This window comes from Apostichopus japonicus, chromosome 3, assembly GCF_037975245.1.
Source record: "Apostichopus japonicus isolate 1M-3 chromosome 3, ASM3797524v1, whole genome shotgun sequence".
NCBI classification, from domain to species: Eukaryota; Metazoa; Echinodermata; class Holothuroidea; order Aspidochirotida; family Stichopodidae; genus Apostichopus; species Apostichopus japonicus.
Window position 1 is genome coordinate 7,371,005 of NC_092563.1, and position 17,644 is coordinate 7,388,648.

Consider the following 17,644-nt stretch of genomic DNA (forward strand, 5'->3'; position numbering starts at 1 on the left):
AGAACTTTTGGTTCTTGTACTTAAAGAAGTTGTGGTTTTCTTGAAAAGAAATAATGAATAAAACATTGCAGAATCCTGCGTTCGTAACAATGCTGCTTCCGCCACATTCAGTTGAGAATCCTCCGGTATCGCATCGCAAGATGCTAATGCAAAATTGTCACATTTCTAGATACAGTACAAAGTGCAAAGACGTATAGTAGGTTTGTACACAGAAATTGTATTTATACTGTAAGAGATAAACTTGACAACTTTCATAGCTGCTACACTAAATTTGTACGGTAAAGTCTTCCCTCTCCATCCCTGTGTTGTTGTAAACTTCGCACGATTCTATAAACCAAACGGTAAATAGAGGAAGAGAGAATGAGGTGGTTGTCGTCGATGAGGGCTTCTGGATCCGGATTGATGATAGAGGTGTCAAAGGTCGTTGGTCGAAGACATCTGTCTCCTAATCGTAACTAGTTTATTATGGAGTAACACACGGTTGACATTGGACGGATGTCGTGGCAACTTTCGTCCCTGTCACTATTGTGGAAATTGAACGCTCATGCAAAACTCCATAAACAGAGTCACAAAAACGTATTCCTGAAGTTGCTTTGGGGGGGGGGGGGGAATACGAATACACAAGTTTCAATTTTTGTATCATTTTAGTATCTTGGAGGTTGAATATTGTAGAATGAACGTTGCATAGTTGATGCAAGGTCGTTCTTGACTCTGTGTTGGTAACAGAAGTGTCCAGTTTGTGAAGTTACATCTCTTACCTGTCTCAGAGATAGATATGCACTCTTAGATGTACTTACAGTTGCCTATAACAAACTGCAGTAATATTCTTGTATTTACACTGTAGCTGATCCCAACCCATTGAAAGGGCCGCTACCATATAATGGCATAAAAATGATAACATTTAACGTTCATACTGTCGTTACCTGTGCACCTTTAACAATTATCTGAAAGAGTTGCTAGTTTTCACATAGCATTTTGTACAGGTAAATAGATAGATACACGATTATTGTTTTACTGAACTTACGGCCGAGTAGAAAGCTGGGAAAGTCTGTCGGTTCAGCACCTGGAGTACCAGCCAGCCAGCATGGATTGATTTAATCAACAACAGATTAAACTTGTGTAACTGTTTTGTTTTCCTTCCTCAAATCGTACTTCTCAACTCTTTGTGCCCTTTCCCACCGTATCAGTTTACTATCACTGAACTGATCAGCTGGTGAATTTATTGCTGATAGCAGCCGTGGTCGCTTGACCAAAAAATAAGCAATTTTTAAGTGCCGAGTTTGATTTGCAAAATAGGCCACGCCTAAGAGCAATAAGGCTTCTTTAGTTTAAGTCATTTGTTGATAATTTAATTGTGAAAGTAAAATCATCTCCTTTTAGAAATTCAATCTTTTTGTTGTGACTCTTAAATGTGATGACTTAATAACAAGGTTTTTTGCTCATTCATGTCCTTAGCAAACGTTGCTATGTTGTAAATACAGCCAGCCGCTTGGACAATGGACAAACTATACAACTCAATTAAAATTGTTAAAAATTGGTACGTTCCAATATCAAACCCAATTGCAAGTTTTTAGCTCATACCAGCATGCTGGTTTGAGCTATTGTTATAGTGCGGCGTCTATCACTCTATCATTCTATCACTCTATCACTCTATCCGTCAACAATTGGTAAAACCGCTCCCACTTGCACAATGTTTGATGGAATTTCATGAAACTTGGACACAAGGACCATTGGGTATAGGGCCATCAGAGATGGTCCGAAATTTGGGGTCAAAGGTCACCTGTGGGCCGTAATGGGCCATTTTGTGGAAATACGCAAAATGCTTCTTCTCCTACAGATTCCATGTTACAATGTTGAGGGTTTGTCACGATAGTACTATGGAAGTTTTACCTTCAGGGTGTTCATGAATTTGAGATCAAAGATCAACTAGGGGTCTTTTGTGGCCCGGGCTGTGGCCCTATATTTTCAAATTGCTCCTGTTCGTACAGTGTATGGCCAGTTATAATGAAACTTGGTCACAACGTTCCTCGGGATGAGGGTTACGAGGGGTGTTCGGAAAATTGAGGTCAAATGTCATTAAGGGGGTCATCGGGGGTCATTCTTTGTAATATTTTCAAATATCTCAATCTCCTCAAGATTTTGATGGATCATATTCAAAGTTGAACTGATGATTGTTGGATTGTGTATGAATAAGGTGATGCCTAATAATTTTTGGTCAAAAGTTAATTAATTACAATTAATCCCCATTGTTTAAAAAAATCTGAGCCTTCACCTTTTGCCAAAGCTCCTTTAATTTGTCTCCCAGTCTCTGCAGTGTTTGTTTACATTTGTGGTTAAGCTCTGCAGAGGCTGTTAGTGGAATTAAAGCAGGACTGGGAGTTGTTATTAACTGTTGAACTGTAAGCGTGGGAGCCCTACAGCCAATCAGCACTTGTCGATTCTTAGAAGTCTTTGAGCCTGAGGTATGTAGGCAGCCAGCCAAAATTTTGGCAAGGAGTGCTTCAGGTCTGCTCAGGTAGAGGGGAGAAAGTTTAATAGGGTAGGTCAGTGGTATTGTTTGAGAGAGTGGGTAAAATAGGATTTAAAGGGGGAAAATAGGAATTATAGCCAGTGGCATGGCCAGGATTCTGCTAACGGAGGTGGGGGTGGGGGGTAATCCCTCATGGGCTGAAAATTGGTGGAATCTGAAATTTGGTGGGCCATAAAGTTTTGTGGGCCCTACATTTTTAAGCTCGAAAAGGTATGAACTTCTGCACCATTGGTGCTCTAGTTTATTTAACGAAAGGAATGGAAAAAAAAATTGGGAAGAATTTCTGGGCTGGTGTCCCTTGAGACTTCACTACCATTTCTTTAATTGTGTCCAAACATATAAGCATTCAAAACTTGCTATATTTTTTAGTGCCATGATATGCAACCCTTGATATCAAATTTTGAATACAAGTTTAAACAGGTGTGATTTTCATTGTCCCCCCCCCCAAAAAAAATTGTTTGTATTACTAACAATGGAGGATGATCATGATTCAGTGAAGTCAGAGTTAGTTATCTTTCGGATATTAATTATGAGAACAAGATTAAAAGGTCAAAGGTTCATCCCTACATGCTGTATATTGTATCTTTATTGGTAAATGAGCAAAAAACTAAGCTTTGTGACCATTTGGTAAAAATCTGTTTAGGTACCATAAAATCTAACCTTTCATAAACTATCATGAATTAGATACATATAATTGCGAATCCCTGCTTTTTATGCCGCCCTTTGGTTTTGCAAAGTTTACAAGTTTATTACTATTGACATTTCTTCATTCAAGTTTGTTTAAGGTAGTTTTCTTGCAGATTAGTCCATTTGGAAGTGTTAATACATTGGTCATTTGTTCTACGTAATCTTTCACAGCTTGTCAATAAGTAAATCTTGTAAATCAAAGGGGGGCGGCCACCTTGATGTATATATATATAAATATAGATCTATATAAATATATATAAGGAATATGAATGTAGAAACAGGCCAATTCCAATACAATTAATTCACACCTATCACCGAGATATTATTTTATGGGTGTAATCTCCTTCCATATTGTGTGAGAATTTTGCTTTCAATTACTTTTGCAGATTTTTCTTAAGAGAGATTAAGGTTAATGTTTCACCCCTAAGCTGTTACTGTGAATGTATATATGCACTCCGTCTATACCCCTTATAATCCATAAGTGTTGCCACGCAGACACCTGTCTTTGAACATAATGCCGGCGGCGACACAATTAACAGGCCGAGATTCAGGAAGGCATCTGCTGGTCTCATTAGTACCATCATTTCTGTTTGCTTTTCTCATTAGTTTCTCGTATCGGATCACCGATTGGACGGACATCGGAAGTCGTCCGTATCGTAAACAAAAAATGAAGTTTGTTAAACTAGATCTATTTTGCAAAGTCTCGAGTACAAGTCGAGATTTTGAAAAGTTGATCATATTTTCAAATTCTGTCTTAGCAATATGTTTTATCTCCATCTCAGTGACCCCAACAATATTTTAACAATGTCACTCAAACTGGGTTTGACAAAATCAGCAACATTTTTTTTTTTTTTTTTAATTTTATTTTATTACTACGTGAGGAGAAACATTGGAGAATGTTGCTCCCTTGTGAATTATGAATAAGACCAAATTTTTGTCCTGGCTGCTTCCTCTCCGATCCCTCCTTCCCTCCCCCCCCCCCACTCATCTCTTCTCCTCTCCTCTCATCTACAGTACCTGTTTTGAAATGTACAACACATTCCCTCTGATTTGTACTATAGTGGACTGGTTTTCCCTCCCATGCATTGTTAACAGTGGATAACCACCCCCACACTCCCCATTTCACACCCCATAAATCTCATTTCTAACGGCCTACAATCTCCTGTATGGCCCAGTGCTACCTACATTTGTAATTCTTGACTAATAATGGATCCATCCGGTATGAGTTATGACTCTGTTAATTTTTTCGTATGTTGTTGGCTTTTTTCTTTTTGAAATATTCCAGTAATTAGATATTTAATATTGTAAACCTTTTTTTTTTTTTAATTGTTGGGGGTGGGTACTGGTTTAACCAGATGGAATTATGGTATCTTTGTTGGACATTGTCCTTCCATATGGGGTCTACAACTTCTCATATTTGATGATGTTAAAGGGACAGATGGAAACGAAGAACTTTCTGCAGGGTGCCGCCTCTTTCATGTCAACAGCCATACGTCGTTGTCGTGTCTCAAATAAGAAAAAAGTTAGGCATTTCTCAGGGTAGTTAAAGAAAGAAGAACCCTCTGTGGCCTTCACCGCAATATAAGAATTATTCATTGTGTCATGATCTACGTCACAATTGTCTCGTTTGAGTCAGAGGATACAAAAAACACTCGGCAGAATAGTGATCTTTTTGGATAATTGATAATGATATATCATAATAGTCAGCGGTTATACAACGCTTAAAGGCATTGAAGACTCGCCCCAAACCGCGAGCGGCCATCTGGAAAAGTTAAATTTTCTGTTGCTTGCAAGTGATGTTTTGTTTGTGTCGCTACAAAATTCAGACAGTAATGAAACGTGATACCTTGTTATCTTTAGCTGGACCTGAGATGTCCATCGCTGTATCGTTTGTATACTGTGCTGTGGGTATTGACCGCAGCTGTATGTACTGACTGTACACTAGTGTCTAATTACCGACGGTAGCAAGCTGTGTGTGTATTCTCTGGGATCGATGGTGGTGTTTAACACTTCTGTTACACCTCATGCGAAACTAGGTCAAATTACCGGCATTAGACGTTTCTTTTTGCGCGAGTCTTCACACCCTTTAAGTGACCAAAAAATGTGGGAGAAACCCACAAGGGCTTATGGATTACAACTTACGCATCGGGTGGCTTCCAATTCAATATTTTGAACTCTAAGTTTGGAATCTTTTCAATGTAGAAAGTCATTTCAGATGTGAAAACAATAGATTGCCCTTTTGAGGCATAACCCCCTCCTCTTTAAAGCACCTCGTTGTAGGAGTTTGGGTACGTTGATGTTTCTGGACTGGCAGGTTATTTAGCGTCTTAAACTCTGCTGTAGCAGCTGTTTGCATGTTAGTAGTAAAAACTTCTGTATTTTACTTACACTCTCCTCTTTACCTGTCTCCACTCAATAAATGCACTCCAATCTATCTAACCTACATTAATTATGGTACGGCATTGTGACCCCACGGGCCCCACTCTCTGGTCAACGTCCACTTCCTCTTCCAAATATACCTGAATCACAGAAGTGAACTATTGTGTTCAGATTTGAACAATTATTATTTCATGATGAACAATTAAGATATCATTGTAATATTACTGGCAACAGTATCTAAAACTTATAAGAATTGTTTCTTTATCTTAAATGCTTTTAGAGAAAATGTGGAGAAAATGTTGCAATTAGTTACAATGTTGGTTCTCCATAGTTTCTTCATTAAATAATCAAGTTTCCATTGCAAATATGAAACCTATCGGGATATATTGATATGTTGTTTAAAATCGTTGGTTCTTTTGGGCTTGGATGTAAATAGTAATTTGTATGAAACTATTCTGTAGTAAGTTGCTGATTAAACAATATGAAATTAAATTAAACAAAGAGAAATTAAAAGATTTCAGATCCTGGTGGCAGTATGACATCACAGATTTACAACATTTACGAGACGTGACCTTTAAACAAGGATATCTCCCAAAATGAAACAAGACATTTTCCTTAGCTATTCGGGAGAGTTGTTCCTCACAAAGATGTCTGTCTCAGATACGTGGCAAAGATGGCGGTATTGTTTGTGTCCCTCCCCCTCCCCCCCCCCCCCCTTTGAAGATTAATTTCACTCTCTGCAGGTTTAAACCTTTAACTTTGACCAAACCAGTGTGCTTGGTCAAGCCAAATATTTATCAGTATTAATCATTATGGAAGTACTTAGTACTATAAACAAATCGTCAATATCGAAATTCATTAATATTACATCATATCCGTGTTTTCATATAAACCGTTGTTCTTGATGTACTGCCTTTGTATGTTTGCCCGTACCAGGATCGATGTAGTTCTCTCTCTCGGTATTAACGTCCCTCTCCCAGCGGCAGATGTCAGATGGAGAGTAGACCGTCCCTTACTTTCTCGTTAACTTAATGGAACTAATCAGTCCAAGTAAAACTTCCATCGCTGCTGAAATTCAAAATGACAATTTCCAAATATCATGAATATCCGTTCACAAGAACAAGGGATGATATTTTTTTTTTTTAGGGTCAACCTCGTTAGCTTAAGAGTATATCTCATACAGCAGGTCTGTCGTTTATAGAGTTATGAAAAAATTATGTTTTTTAATTTTTTGGGTCAACCTCGTTAGTTTAATTATAGCATACATACAGCAGCAGCTGTTGTTTAAAGTTGGAATATCATGGTTTGCTTTTGGAGGTGTACGTTTAAATGTCTCAGGTCTGATTTTGGTTAACCTTGTCGTCATACGTCGCTGGTTTATACAGGCAGAGTTAAAGCTCTACCTTGGGTATGACTTTCTAGTTTGTCTCATAACCACATGATGCTGGTTACATTCCACATAGTTATGTCATCCAGTCTCTTTTTGTCATGACCCCCCCCCTCCCCCCGTCTAAATAATCGGCTTTTTCTTCATTTCTTGTTCTCAAACTTTGTGTCAAATTTTTCTTTAGTTGCCCTTTACCTACTTAGCTTTCAAAAGGTTATAAAATGAAAAGGACACAAAACTAACAAAAACTCTCTGATTGGGGTGAACTTGTTGCACTTTATTGCCATCAGAGTACTTGAAATAAAGTACAACATTTGGGTAACAACACGACTTGTGTAAATTTCATGTCATTGTTCATTGACGCCATGCGATGGCAAGTTATATATTTAAAAATAGCCTTTTCATTCGGCCCAGAAATATGTCTGTTGGAAAAACAACACCATATTGTTTCAAAGTGTTGAAGTGGTTTTGAGCAAAAATCGTTGTTCTTTGATCCACTCTTTGAAGTGTTTTCATGTCCTGCCAGAAGGGAACGGCGGTATTTCCCTTTTGACTCCGAGAAATGTACTATGCTGGTGCTCCCTTTGTACTGGAAATAAAGCATGTTGGGTGTGATGTCATTTTGAAAAAGGACGTGACATGCCCTCGATCAGTGGACTAGCAATGATGGGGTTTAGGGGGGAGGGTGGTGGTTGTAGGATAGGAGGGCAATGGCATATACAGTATGAATAAGGAAATATGGGATCAATTTCAAATGGGCACGAATTACTTAGCTTAATTTTCATTAATAATTCATTCCATGCGTTTCAAGAATAAAGACATACATGTCATACACATTATTACCGTTAAGCATTCAACTTAATCCTCGGCAACACAGCTACTAAATGTTTCGGTGGCCATTGCCTTGCTTACTGTACATCTGATAACAGGCAGCTTGCTATACAGCAGATGAAATAGTATCTGTTGTTGAAAAGAATCTGTGATTTCAGTTTGACCTTGAGTAAATAGAACACCACTGAGGACAAGCCAAACAAGACAACGCCATTGAATCATTTTGTTTGATCTGACGGATCACTTTGTAAGAAGCACCAACAACAGCATTTGTTTGGAAAAAATTGAGAGCCATCCACAGTTAAAGCCATCAAATCTTGTGGAACCCTCAATTTGTTCTTCTTTTCTTCTGTCAATAAATATGGAGCATATTTTTAGTATGCAATTAGCGAACCTTTTGTTAGAATTTGACAATTTGCTTATGTTCATTTCACTTTTCTTCCCTTTCGCTTTCTGCAGATCAAACTGATAGCAAAATGCCTGAATCTCCTGTGGACCAAAGCAATGGGGGAACCAAGTCATCAACTAATACCAGTTTAGCTAGCACCAATGTCCCTCATACGATGGGTCCTCATGCAAGGACCATGTCAACATCTTCGTCAACAGGTAGGAGAATTAACCAGTTAATAGGTCACTGCAGCTGGTGATATATTTAAATTTGGTTACTTCAACAGCCAAACTCTATGCAACTCTTAATGAACCATCAAGAAGTCAATTATTAGGAGGATGTTGAGTTTTTTTTTTTTCTCTATGGTTATTTGCCATGGGCAGGCAAGTAATCTATGCAGTCAAGTTTGTGTGTGTGTGTGCATGTGTTTGTGTGTATGTGATGGCCTAGCTTGTAAACACCATATCTCAAGATGGATAACCTTTGCAGTTCTCATATATGGAATGTGGCTTCCCAATAATTAGTACAAGAACCATATTGTTTTGGGTGGAGGTCAAAGGTCATTTGGGGCAGCAGAGGGCAAAATTTAAAATCTCCACAACATGATCCATCAAAGGAGCTCATGTATGCATGGCAGGATAGGCTTAGGTAATGTAAAGTTTTTACACAATTTTGTGTAGGTCTGAGTTCAGTTAAAGTCAGAACTTGAAATCCTTGTAAACACGATATCTCCAGATGGGAAACTTTATAGGCTCTCATATTTTACATGTAGCTTCCTTATAATGTCAGAACTCATTTGGGGTCAGCAGAGGGCAAAAAGTGAAATCTCAAAAATGCTGTATCTCCAGAACCTAAACAACAAAGGACCTTATATATGCATGGTATGATTGCCTTATGTACTTTCAAATGTAGGTCAAAGGTCATTTAAGGTCATCAGAGGTGAAACCATGAAAACCTTGTAAGGGTGCACAATATCTCATGAAAGGAATATCTAAGAGATCTCATATTTAAGATATATGACTTCCCAGTAATGAGTACAATATCACTAATGTTTTTGGTGCAGGTCAAAGGTCATTTAAGGTCAGCAGTTGCCAAACCGTGAAAACCATATGTATCTATCAAAAACCAAAATTTGGTCTTGGTTAATATGTGCAAGGAAGATTACTTTTATGATGAAAATGTACTTGAAAGGACACAATGAAATCTAGACTTAATTGTACTTGCAAACATTTCCTTAAGTAGTATTTCAAACCATACTTTCAGTAGTATTTCCCTCTCACCATACCATATCACTGTACATAACAGTTGTATAGTGCCATTGCTAATTTCAGCTAAGCAAGAGGTCAAAGATTATCTGCAAAGTACAATTAAAAAGGTGATTTCCTTCTGATCATTAAATACAGGCAGTAAGCTGAAGTCACAATGACTGGGAAAGTAGCTGAAACATACTGTAGAGACAGATCCTAGTGTGTTGGGTCATACAATGAACATATACATACACAATACACATACACTACACACATGCATACAATATACTGCTGTATACAATATAATGCACTATGCAATACACATATAATACACACATACATACAAGACACTGCTATATACAATACAATACACATACATGCAATACACATACAATACACATACATACAATACACTGCTGTATAGAAACAATACACATACAATACACATATATGCATACAATACACCACTGTATACAATATTATACACTATGCAATACACATACAATACATATATGCATACAATACACTGCTGTTTACAATACAATACACTATGCAATACACATACAATACATATATGCATACAATACACTGTTGTTTACAATACAATACACTATGCAATACACATACAATTCTAACATGCATACATACAAGTGACTGCTATATACAATACACTACTGTATAGAGTTATTGGCTGAATGTGGTTATATAATACAAATACCTTGTACCTAGATATGTTAGCAAAAGTCACTACAGGTACTGTACATATCCAGTCATGGTGTAAAGCTATACAAAAATAAAGTTCCAAAAAAAATTCATTTGCAAACCTTCACATTGTATTTCAAACGTTGATGATGAGAATTTCAGTGGAGTTTAAGAAACAGATTATTTTTTCGGGTACATTTTATTTCAATTTAACAGTCCAGTATGATGCCACCAGATTGTGTACATATTTTTGTACATTGTAAGTAGAGATTACTAGAGGATAGCTCCGTATGAACAAAAGTAAATTGAAGCAAAACATTTGAACTTGGTATAGCTAAGATCATCCAACAGATTATTATTAATATAACAGGCTTATTAACTTTAGAAAATAACTTATTCTTGGCATTCTTATATATAATTAGTACCTTTATGATATATGCAAGATAGCTGTTGAGTACTTAAAGGGTGTGAAGACTCGCGCAAAAAGAAACGTCTAATGCCGGTAATCTGACCTAGTTTCGAATGAGGTGTAACAGAAGTGTTAAACACCACCATCGATCCCAGAAAATACACACACAGCTTGCTACCATCGGTAATCAGACACTAGTGTACAGTCAGTACATACAGCTGCGGTTAATACCCACTCAAATACCCACAGTACAGTATACAAACGATACAGCGATGGACATCTCTGGTCCAGCTAAAGATATCAAGGTATCACGTTTCATTACTGTCTGCATTTTGTAGCGACACGAACAAAACGTCACTTGCAAGCAACAGAAAGTTAACTTTTTCAGATGGCCGCACGCTGTTTGGGGCAAGTCTTCAATGCCTTTAAATGTTTTGTGGTAACAGGAGTAGTTGGTCTTTTACCATGTCACTTCTGTTGCTGCTTTGTGGAGCTTTACAGTGAGGGGTGTACTTCACCACTATAATGACTGTGAAAGAGAGTTGACGTCAGTAGTTCACTTGTGGTTCAGTAGTTCACTTGTGGTTATCAACCGATAGTCCGGTCTGAATGAAAAATTGAAAAGTTCCTCTATGCCATATAACCATGGAGTATCCAGTTTCCTCCCAAAGGTACTTTAGGGATTGTAAATAAGATTAAAGGTTTCCATTGTAAATTTGTAGGTCAAACATTAGAATTCTGGTCAAATGCTTTGTTGTGACATCTGGGACAGGGAATTTATTGAGGTTTTTAGTTCATATTTTGCAAACCTCAGTGTGTTACGGTGAATGGATTTTTCACTTCCTCATGGCCTATAAAGTATAAAACCTGTTTTGTTCAGATACACCATGTAGGAACACAGCTGGGCTAGCATATATCATCTGGTTCCATTAATCCCATTTACTGATTCTTACATTCATCTCAGTGGGTGTGGATGATTGGACGATTAAGTTTCCAATAGACCAGGGATGGGATGAGGGCTGAGAGATGGGGATGGGGAGGGATGAGGTTGGTTATTTTTTAATTCCCTGAAAAGTACAGTAATGCCATATAACCCTGAGTTTTGTATTAATTTTAGGACAGCTGGGATGAACTTGGTGTTCATGTTGAAAGTTAAGCCCCACCAAAGGAGGTTGAATGTTGCAGAACTTTGTAATAAGATAATTTTATACAGCTGTGGACAATTAATCACTGTTTGTGATAGGAGTGTAAAATGAAAGTGTAATGTTAATATTAATTATTTCGATTGCGTTACCATGGAAATGTGCTCTTGGCAGCTTGCTCAAATGGCTAAACCCTGGATCTATCTCGTGTGGTACAAAAGAACACAGAGTTAACCGGCGGGGAGACCACACGGTCTCTTTCACGGCCAGAGCATTCACGAGGTAACAATGCCGTTATAAATGTCAGAACTGCCCGATTATTTGATACATAGTTATATAATATGATTATACTTATCAGTTATTTCCCCTCACAGAATGTGAATGTTCTGAATGTCACAAACAGATGTATTTTGGTAACACAATCACGTTTTTATCTTTTTTCACATCAATCCCTAGATACAGACCGATAAAAGAGTACGTGTCACAATTGGGTGTGTGTGCAGTAGAATGAAACAAGGAACAAAACTAGTCGGATATCATTTCCTTCTGTTATATGAATAATTAGTATCACAGATGTAAATATGAAAGTATCCTTCTGTTAAAAGACAGATGTTTAAGATGTCTCTCCTGGTATAGGAATGTTTAAGTAACCTACCACAACTAGTTTAAAATAGTTTGGTAAGATCCAGCTTCTGCTGGAAATGTTTGTAAATGAAGGAACAAGACCGTCTAAGGCTTAATTATTCCAACAGGGAAGTTTGACCTATTGGTTATATTTTGTTTTTTTTTTTTTGTTTTTTTTCTTGGTCACCGTGAACTTTAAACACAATTGTGCTCTTGTTTATATTTTTGTCTGTCCTCTGCTAGCCGGCGGTAAATCAGGCACTATCCTACGTCCAGTGTCGCATACAAGGATCACATACTGCCAGGCCCTTGATTCTGTTTCAATCTTGGAAGCTTGGTTGAATCATGGTAGCTCTGAGAGAAACTTAGGTTTTCTGGATCCATATCAAAAAACGAAAAAAAAAATTCAATTTGCAACAGTGAATAATTTACCTGGTATTGTGCTCCCATTAGGGTTTTTCGGTATCTTTCAGACTGCTCGATTATTGGAGGATGTCAAAGTCTTATCATTTAATAGTTACGTGGTGTCTATTCACCCTCAAAGAGGTGGAATATCAGCCTTCCATATATACATTTTTCTCCCTTCATTTTATCCCTGTTATTTCTTCATCTCATTATTTTCCAAACAGAATTGTCTGAAATAATATATACGACAGAAATGTCTGAAATAATATGTACAACAGAATTGTCTGAAATAATATGGAGGACAGAATTGTCTGAAATAATATACACTCTGGTCAAAACTGAGACTCCAGCTATATACTGCAGTACTGTATCCTTACACAAAATATAAAGAATCGAAAGGATAGGCAGACATAACACCAACATGATGGTACCCAGTGAAAGTCTAATATGGTTCTTGTATCACCCAGCACAATCTCTGTTAGTCTGTCTTAGGCTGAATAATATTACCATTGAACGGTTCAAATCTTGTGGACAAGAACTCAATCTCATCTGATTGCCCATTCCTTCCTCTTATCTCCCTTTCCTAGTTACCTCACCCTCTCTATCTGCATCCCCCTGCCTCCCTTCCCCTGCCTCCCTTTCCTAATGACCTCACCCTCCCTTTCTGCATCCCCCCTGCCTCCCTTCCTTCCCCTGCCTCCCTTTCCTATTGACCTTACCCTCCCTTTCTTCATGCCCCCTGCCTCCCTTTCTGCCTTCCCCCTGCCTCCCTTCCTCCCCTGCCTCCCTTTCCTAATGACCTCACCCTCCCTTTCTTCCTGCCCCCTGCCTTCCTTCCCCCTGCCTGCCTTCCCTAATTACCTTATCCTCCCTTTCCTCCTTCCCCCACCCTCCCTTCCTTTCCCCTGCCTCCCTCTCATCCTTCCCCACTCTCATCCTTCTCCCCTCCCCAACCTCACACTCGCACAGATGCAGTCAAATTAATAATGATGCAGTTGGTTGTCGCATTAAGCCTTAGACTTCCTGTAGTTAACCCTCATGAGGAAGTTAATCACATTGATCATACTCAATAAAAGGTGACATCGTGAACCTGTAGATGGTTAACCCAGGCAGGTCTTTCATCTTCTCTAATATCCTAAGTGTTAACTTCATTGTGCGGTATCATACTGCATGTAACGACCTTACCGCATTGGACTTGACTCAAACGCAGGCATCGCTGAACTTCTTTACCCGTCGTCGTGATGGCCATGGACGTTGAATCTGAAAGGCAAACTGGGTCGGCTGAATTAGTTTGATGGAGCTGGAAAATAATGCATTTCAGTATGTCTGCAGACGATTACTGTATATCGTACCGTATAGCTATCACCATAAGGGGGGTGCATGGTTGACAATACCAGAGGTGACTACTTTCCCATCGTATGTTGGTAATTTTATTCTCCAAATGGGAAGAGTTTTGACATTGCCCCATCTTGGGTGCCTGGACTGGTTTATGCACACAGAAATGTGCCTTATTCTGCACTGATAAGAATAGCTTGGATCACTGATTGAAACTGCCCCCCCCCCTCCCCCTCCATCCCCATCTCCACTGCAACATGCTTCAAAAATGCTAAATTCCCTAGAACTTATTGTGTTGATTTAAATTTTTCTAACAATGTTTGTATGTTGCAATTTACTACACATATGTGTTAGGGACACCATCTGCATATAAACTAAGAGGGGTTTCAATTTACCATAGCTGTATTAAAGATATAATTTAAAACTGCTCACACTTTTGAAACATGCATGAGAGAGAAATTAGCAGTGTGTGCTCTTCCATGTTTAATACGAATACTAGCCTCCTTACTAAAACAGTTTTCTTCACTTTGCTTGTGTGCCAACTCAGTACATTTTACTTGACCTAAATGCTACCAGAGTTCACCTACATTTGTAGAAGTTTACAGCCTGGCTCCGTTAATACATTTCGACCTAATTAATATAGACATTCTTCTCTGACGACCGTTTGCTCCCATTCAATTTAGCTACAGGAAACGAAAAGTGTGTTAATTATGAATGTATATGTGTGCTTGGCTACGAGTCTTCCTCGGTTCCATATCTACAGAATCATCTAAAGGAACTTCCTATGTAGGTCAGGCATTTCTATATAACAAGACAGAATGTGTTCAAAAAACCTAAAATCAACACGAAAAATGTAAAAGATTGAAGAAGTGAATGAGGAGGATTAAAGCGAGTCGTTGACCGTGTCATGTTTCACATGAGGTAGAAGTAGAGATGTAAGAGCGAAGGTAATGCAACCTCTAAGTCTTGTCAGACTAGAGGTCACTGGCATTCTGCCAAGAACTGTAAAATGGTGTCAGTTTAGTCGATAAGTGTCTACCAGAGTTACTGAACTTGCTATTCATCAAACTTTTGGACAACCTCTGAGGTTGCTCTGTTCACATTTGCAGGATAATATCTGGGGCAAATATTGATGACCTATATAAACCACATTTAAATTATTAATGGTAGAAAACTATAAAAAGGTTGATCTGTTGCTTTCAAGTCCAAATAATCAGTTTGAATATTCACAGAATAATATACATACATGTATTGCTATAGTCACTTGAATATAATCACCAGCTTGTTTGGGTCGAGGGGTCAACCAAGCTTTAAATCCTATCAAATGGTTACAATTGAGCTGATACAACCCAAGGCTGGTACAGAAAGCCGATTTGCTCAAATTGAAGTCAGAATAACGGCCGTATTTCTCCTCTCCCACCCACCCCATGATGCACTACAATTGTATACAGTCAAGCACCATTATCAATATTCTTGCTTTGAAATGTTGTAAATTATATTAAGTGCAATAAGTACAGACACATGCCAAGTAACGGCAGTGACATGAATTCTGTGGTCCACTTTTGCACCGACAAAGTTTTATACTTCTCTACACTCTCCGCCCCATGATTTGGTGTGAAGAACAATGTGTGGTAACCAACCATGGTGGAAGGGGGACATCTCCCCCATTCACCATCCTTGGTTTGAAAAAAAGTTTTTTGGAACCATGGAGGGGGGAGGGGGGAGGGGGGAGGGGGAGATATAATATCTGTTAGAAGCATTTCCATGTTGAACACACTATAAGCCAATGCAAGTTAATAATAGTTCATACTAATTTAGTTGCAAACAAAATCTCATAAGGCTAGTTTTATCCTCCAATTTTGAAAAGCATAAGATGGCTGAAATATATTGTAGTGTTTCACATCCTTTTTGGGATTGCCTCTTCCATAATATTTCTCAAAGAAATCGCAGATGCTTGCGTGTGTCATCAGTAACATGTGTTAAAACTATGTGGAAAAAGAAATTGTATATATAAATTTATATATTTATTTGGTCAATTGATTATCAAATTCATGTTGTACTCACAGCTGTAGCAAATTAAGTCCCTACAGTTTAAGAGAGAATTATATATATTTTTATGATTTTGAAGCATTTTAGCTATTTAAGCAGACGAGTGTATGCAGGAACAGACACACATACATTAGTTAAACTAACAATTAACAGGTGCCTGGCAGGTGTTTGTGGTATTCTTTTTTCAGTGTAAATACAATTTATTTGTGACAGACCTTTTGATAAAAAAACAATTTCTAATTTTTGTGCCAGGGATAAAACGAAAAAAGGAATTGATTCGGCTGAATCATTGCAGGTGTTCGTGATTGCTCAGAGCTGAACGACTCGTAGAAATAAATTGAAAACGAAAAGTGTTTTCCAGCTTGGTTGCAAAGTTTTGCGGTAGAGAGACCCTGCAATAGTTCATAATACAACCTCAACCCACACCCCCCCACACTCCCCTTCCCTCAAGTCTAGATCATATACATAATGTTTAATTCCAAACATGACAGTGTTTGAATGTGTTTGGAGATGAATTTTCAGTTGGTTTGTTCATGAACATTCATAAAAATGCTTCAGTGACATTTATGGCTTAGCTGGGATATGTAAAAGTAAGGTACATTCTGCCTGCTTAAAGGGGGGGGGGGGGGGGGGAGGGCTCAGTCAGTATTGTCCACAGGTTTCAAGCATACAGTATGTTCAAATTGCCTAAAGTTTTCAAAAAGTACCTTTTCTGGAGGTTATCACTACCAGAATTTGATTGTGCATGTTGTCCCAGAAACTGAATAATGAGGAGTGTTAATAATTGAGACAAATGTCACAGTCTTAAGCGAAATGCTGGGATTCGGGTAAAAGCGATTGGTTTTCTTTAAATTTGAGAATAGATGACCATTATTAGATTTTCTAGCATATGTGTGTCAAAATCATCGCAACCTTTTAGGTGGCAAGAAATTCATAATTTCAGCCGCAATCTGATTTTTAAAATGATGTAACTTCGACATTCACGATTCATTGCTGCCATTACACCCTTGGAGGACAGCCAGTCGTTTTCCCTGCATTTTGCGCATTTAATATATTGCATTTCTTTGCTATATCAACCGGTTTACATTGAATAAATTGATTTGTACGTTTTAATCAACCGGTTTACATTGGATAATGTTATCCTTTCATTACATCAGTCGGTTTACATCGAATAAAGTGATCTATTCAAATATCAACCGGTTTACAATTGGATGAAGTGATCCTTGCGTTATATTAACCGGTTTACATTGCATACTGTAAGTGACCCTTTCATTACATCAACCGGTTTACATTGAATAAACTGATCCTTTCGTTATATCAACCGGTTTATATTGGATAAACTGATCCTTTAGTTTTAATCAACTGGTTTATTTTGAATAAAATGATCCTTTATTATATCAACCGATTTACATTGCATAAAGTGATCATTTCGTTACATCAACCGGTTTACATTGGATAAACTGATCCTTTAGTTTTAAATAAATGGTTTATTTTGAATAAAATGATCCTTTATTATATCAACCGATTTA

The 17,644-nt window shown here is 37.9% G+C and overlaps 1 protein-coding gene across 18 annotated transcripts in view; it reads left to right on the top strand.

The window, feature by feature from the left end:
- Positions 1–17,644, top strand: part of LOC139961728 (protein CBFA2T1-like) — a 157,862-nt gene that overhangs the window by 121,904 nt on the left and 18,314 nt on the right. For all 18 annotated transcript variants that reach the window (XM_071961166.1, XM_071961234.1, XM_071961250.1 and 15 more), the window contains one exon: positions 8,274–8,420. In XM_071961166.1, the coding sequence (XP_071817267.1) occupies positions 8,274–8,420 (147 nt within the window). The remainder of the gene's footprint in view (positions 1–8,273; positions 8,421–17,644) is intronic.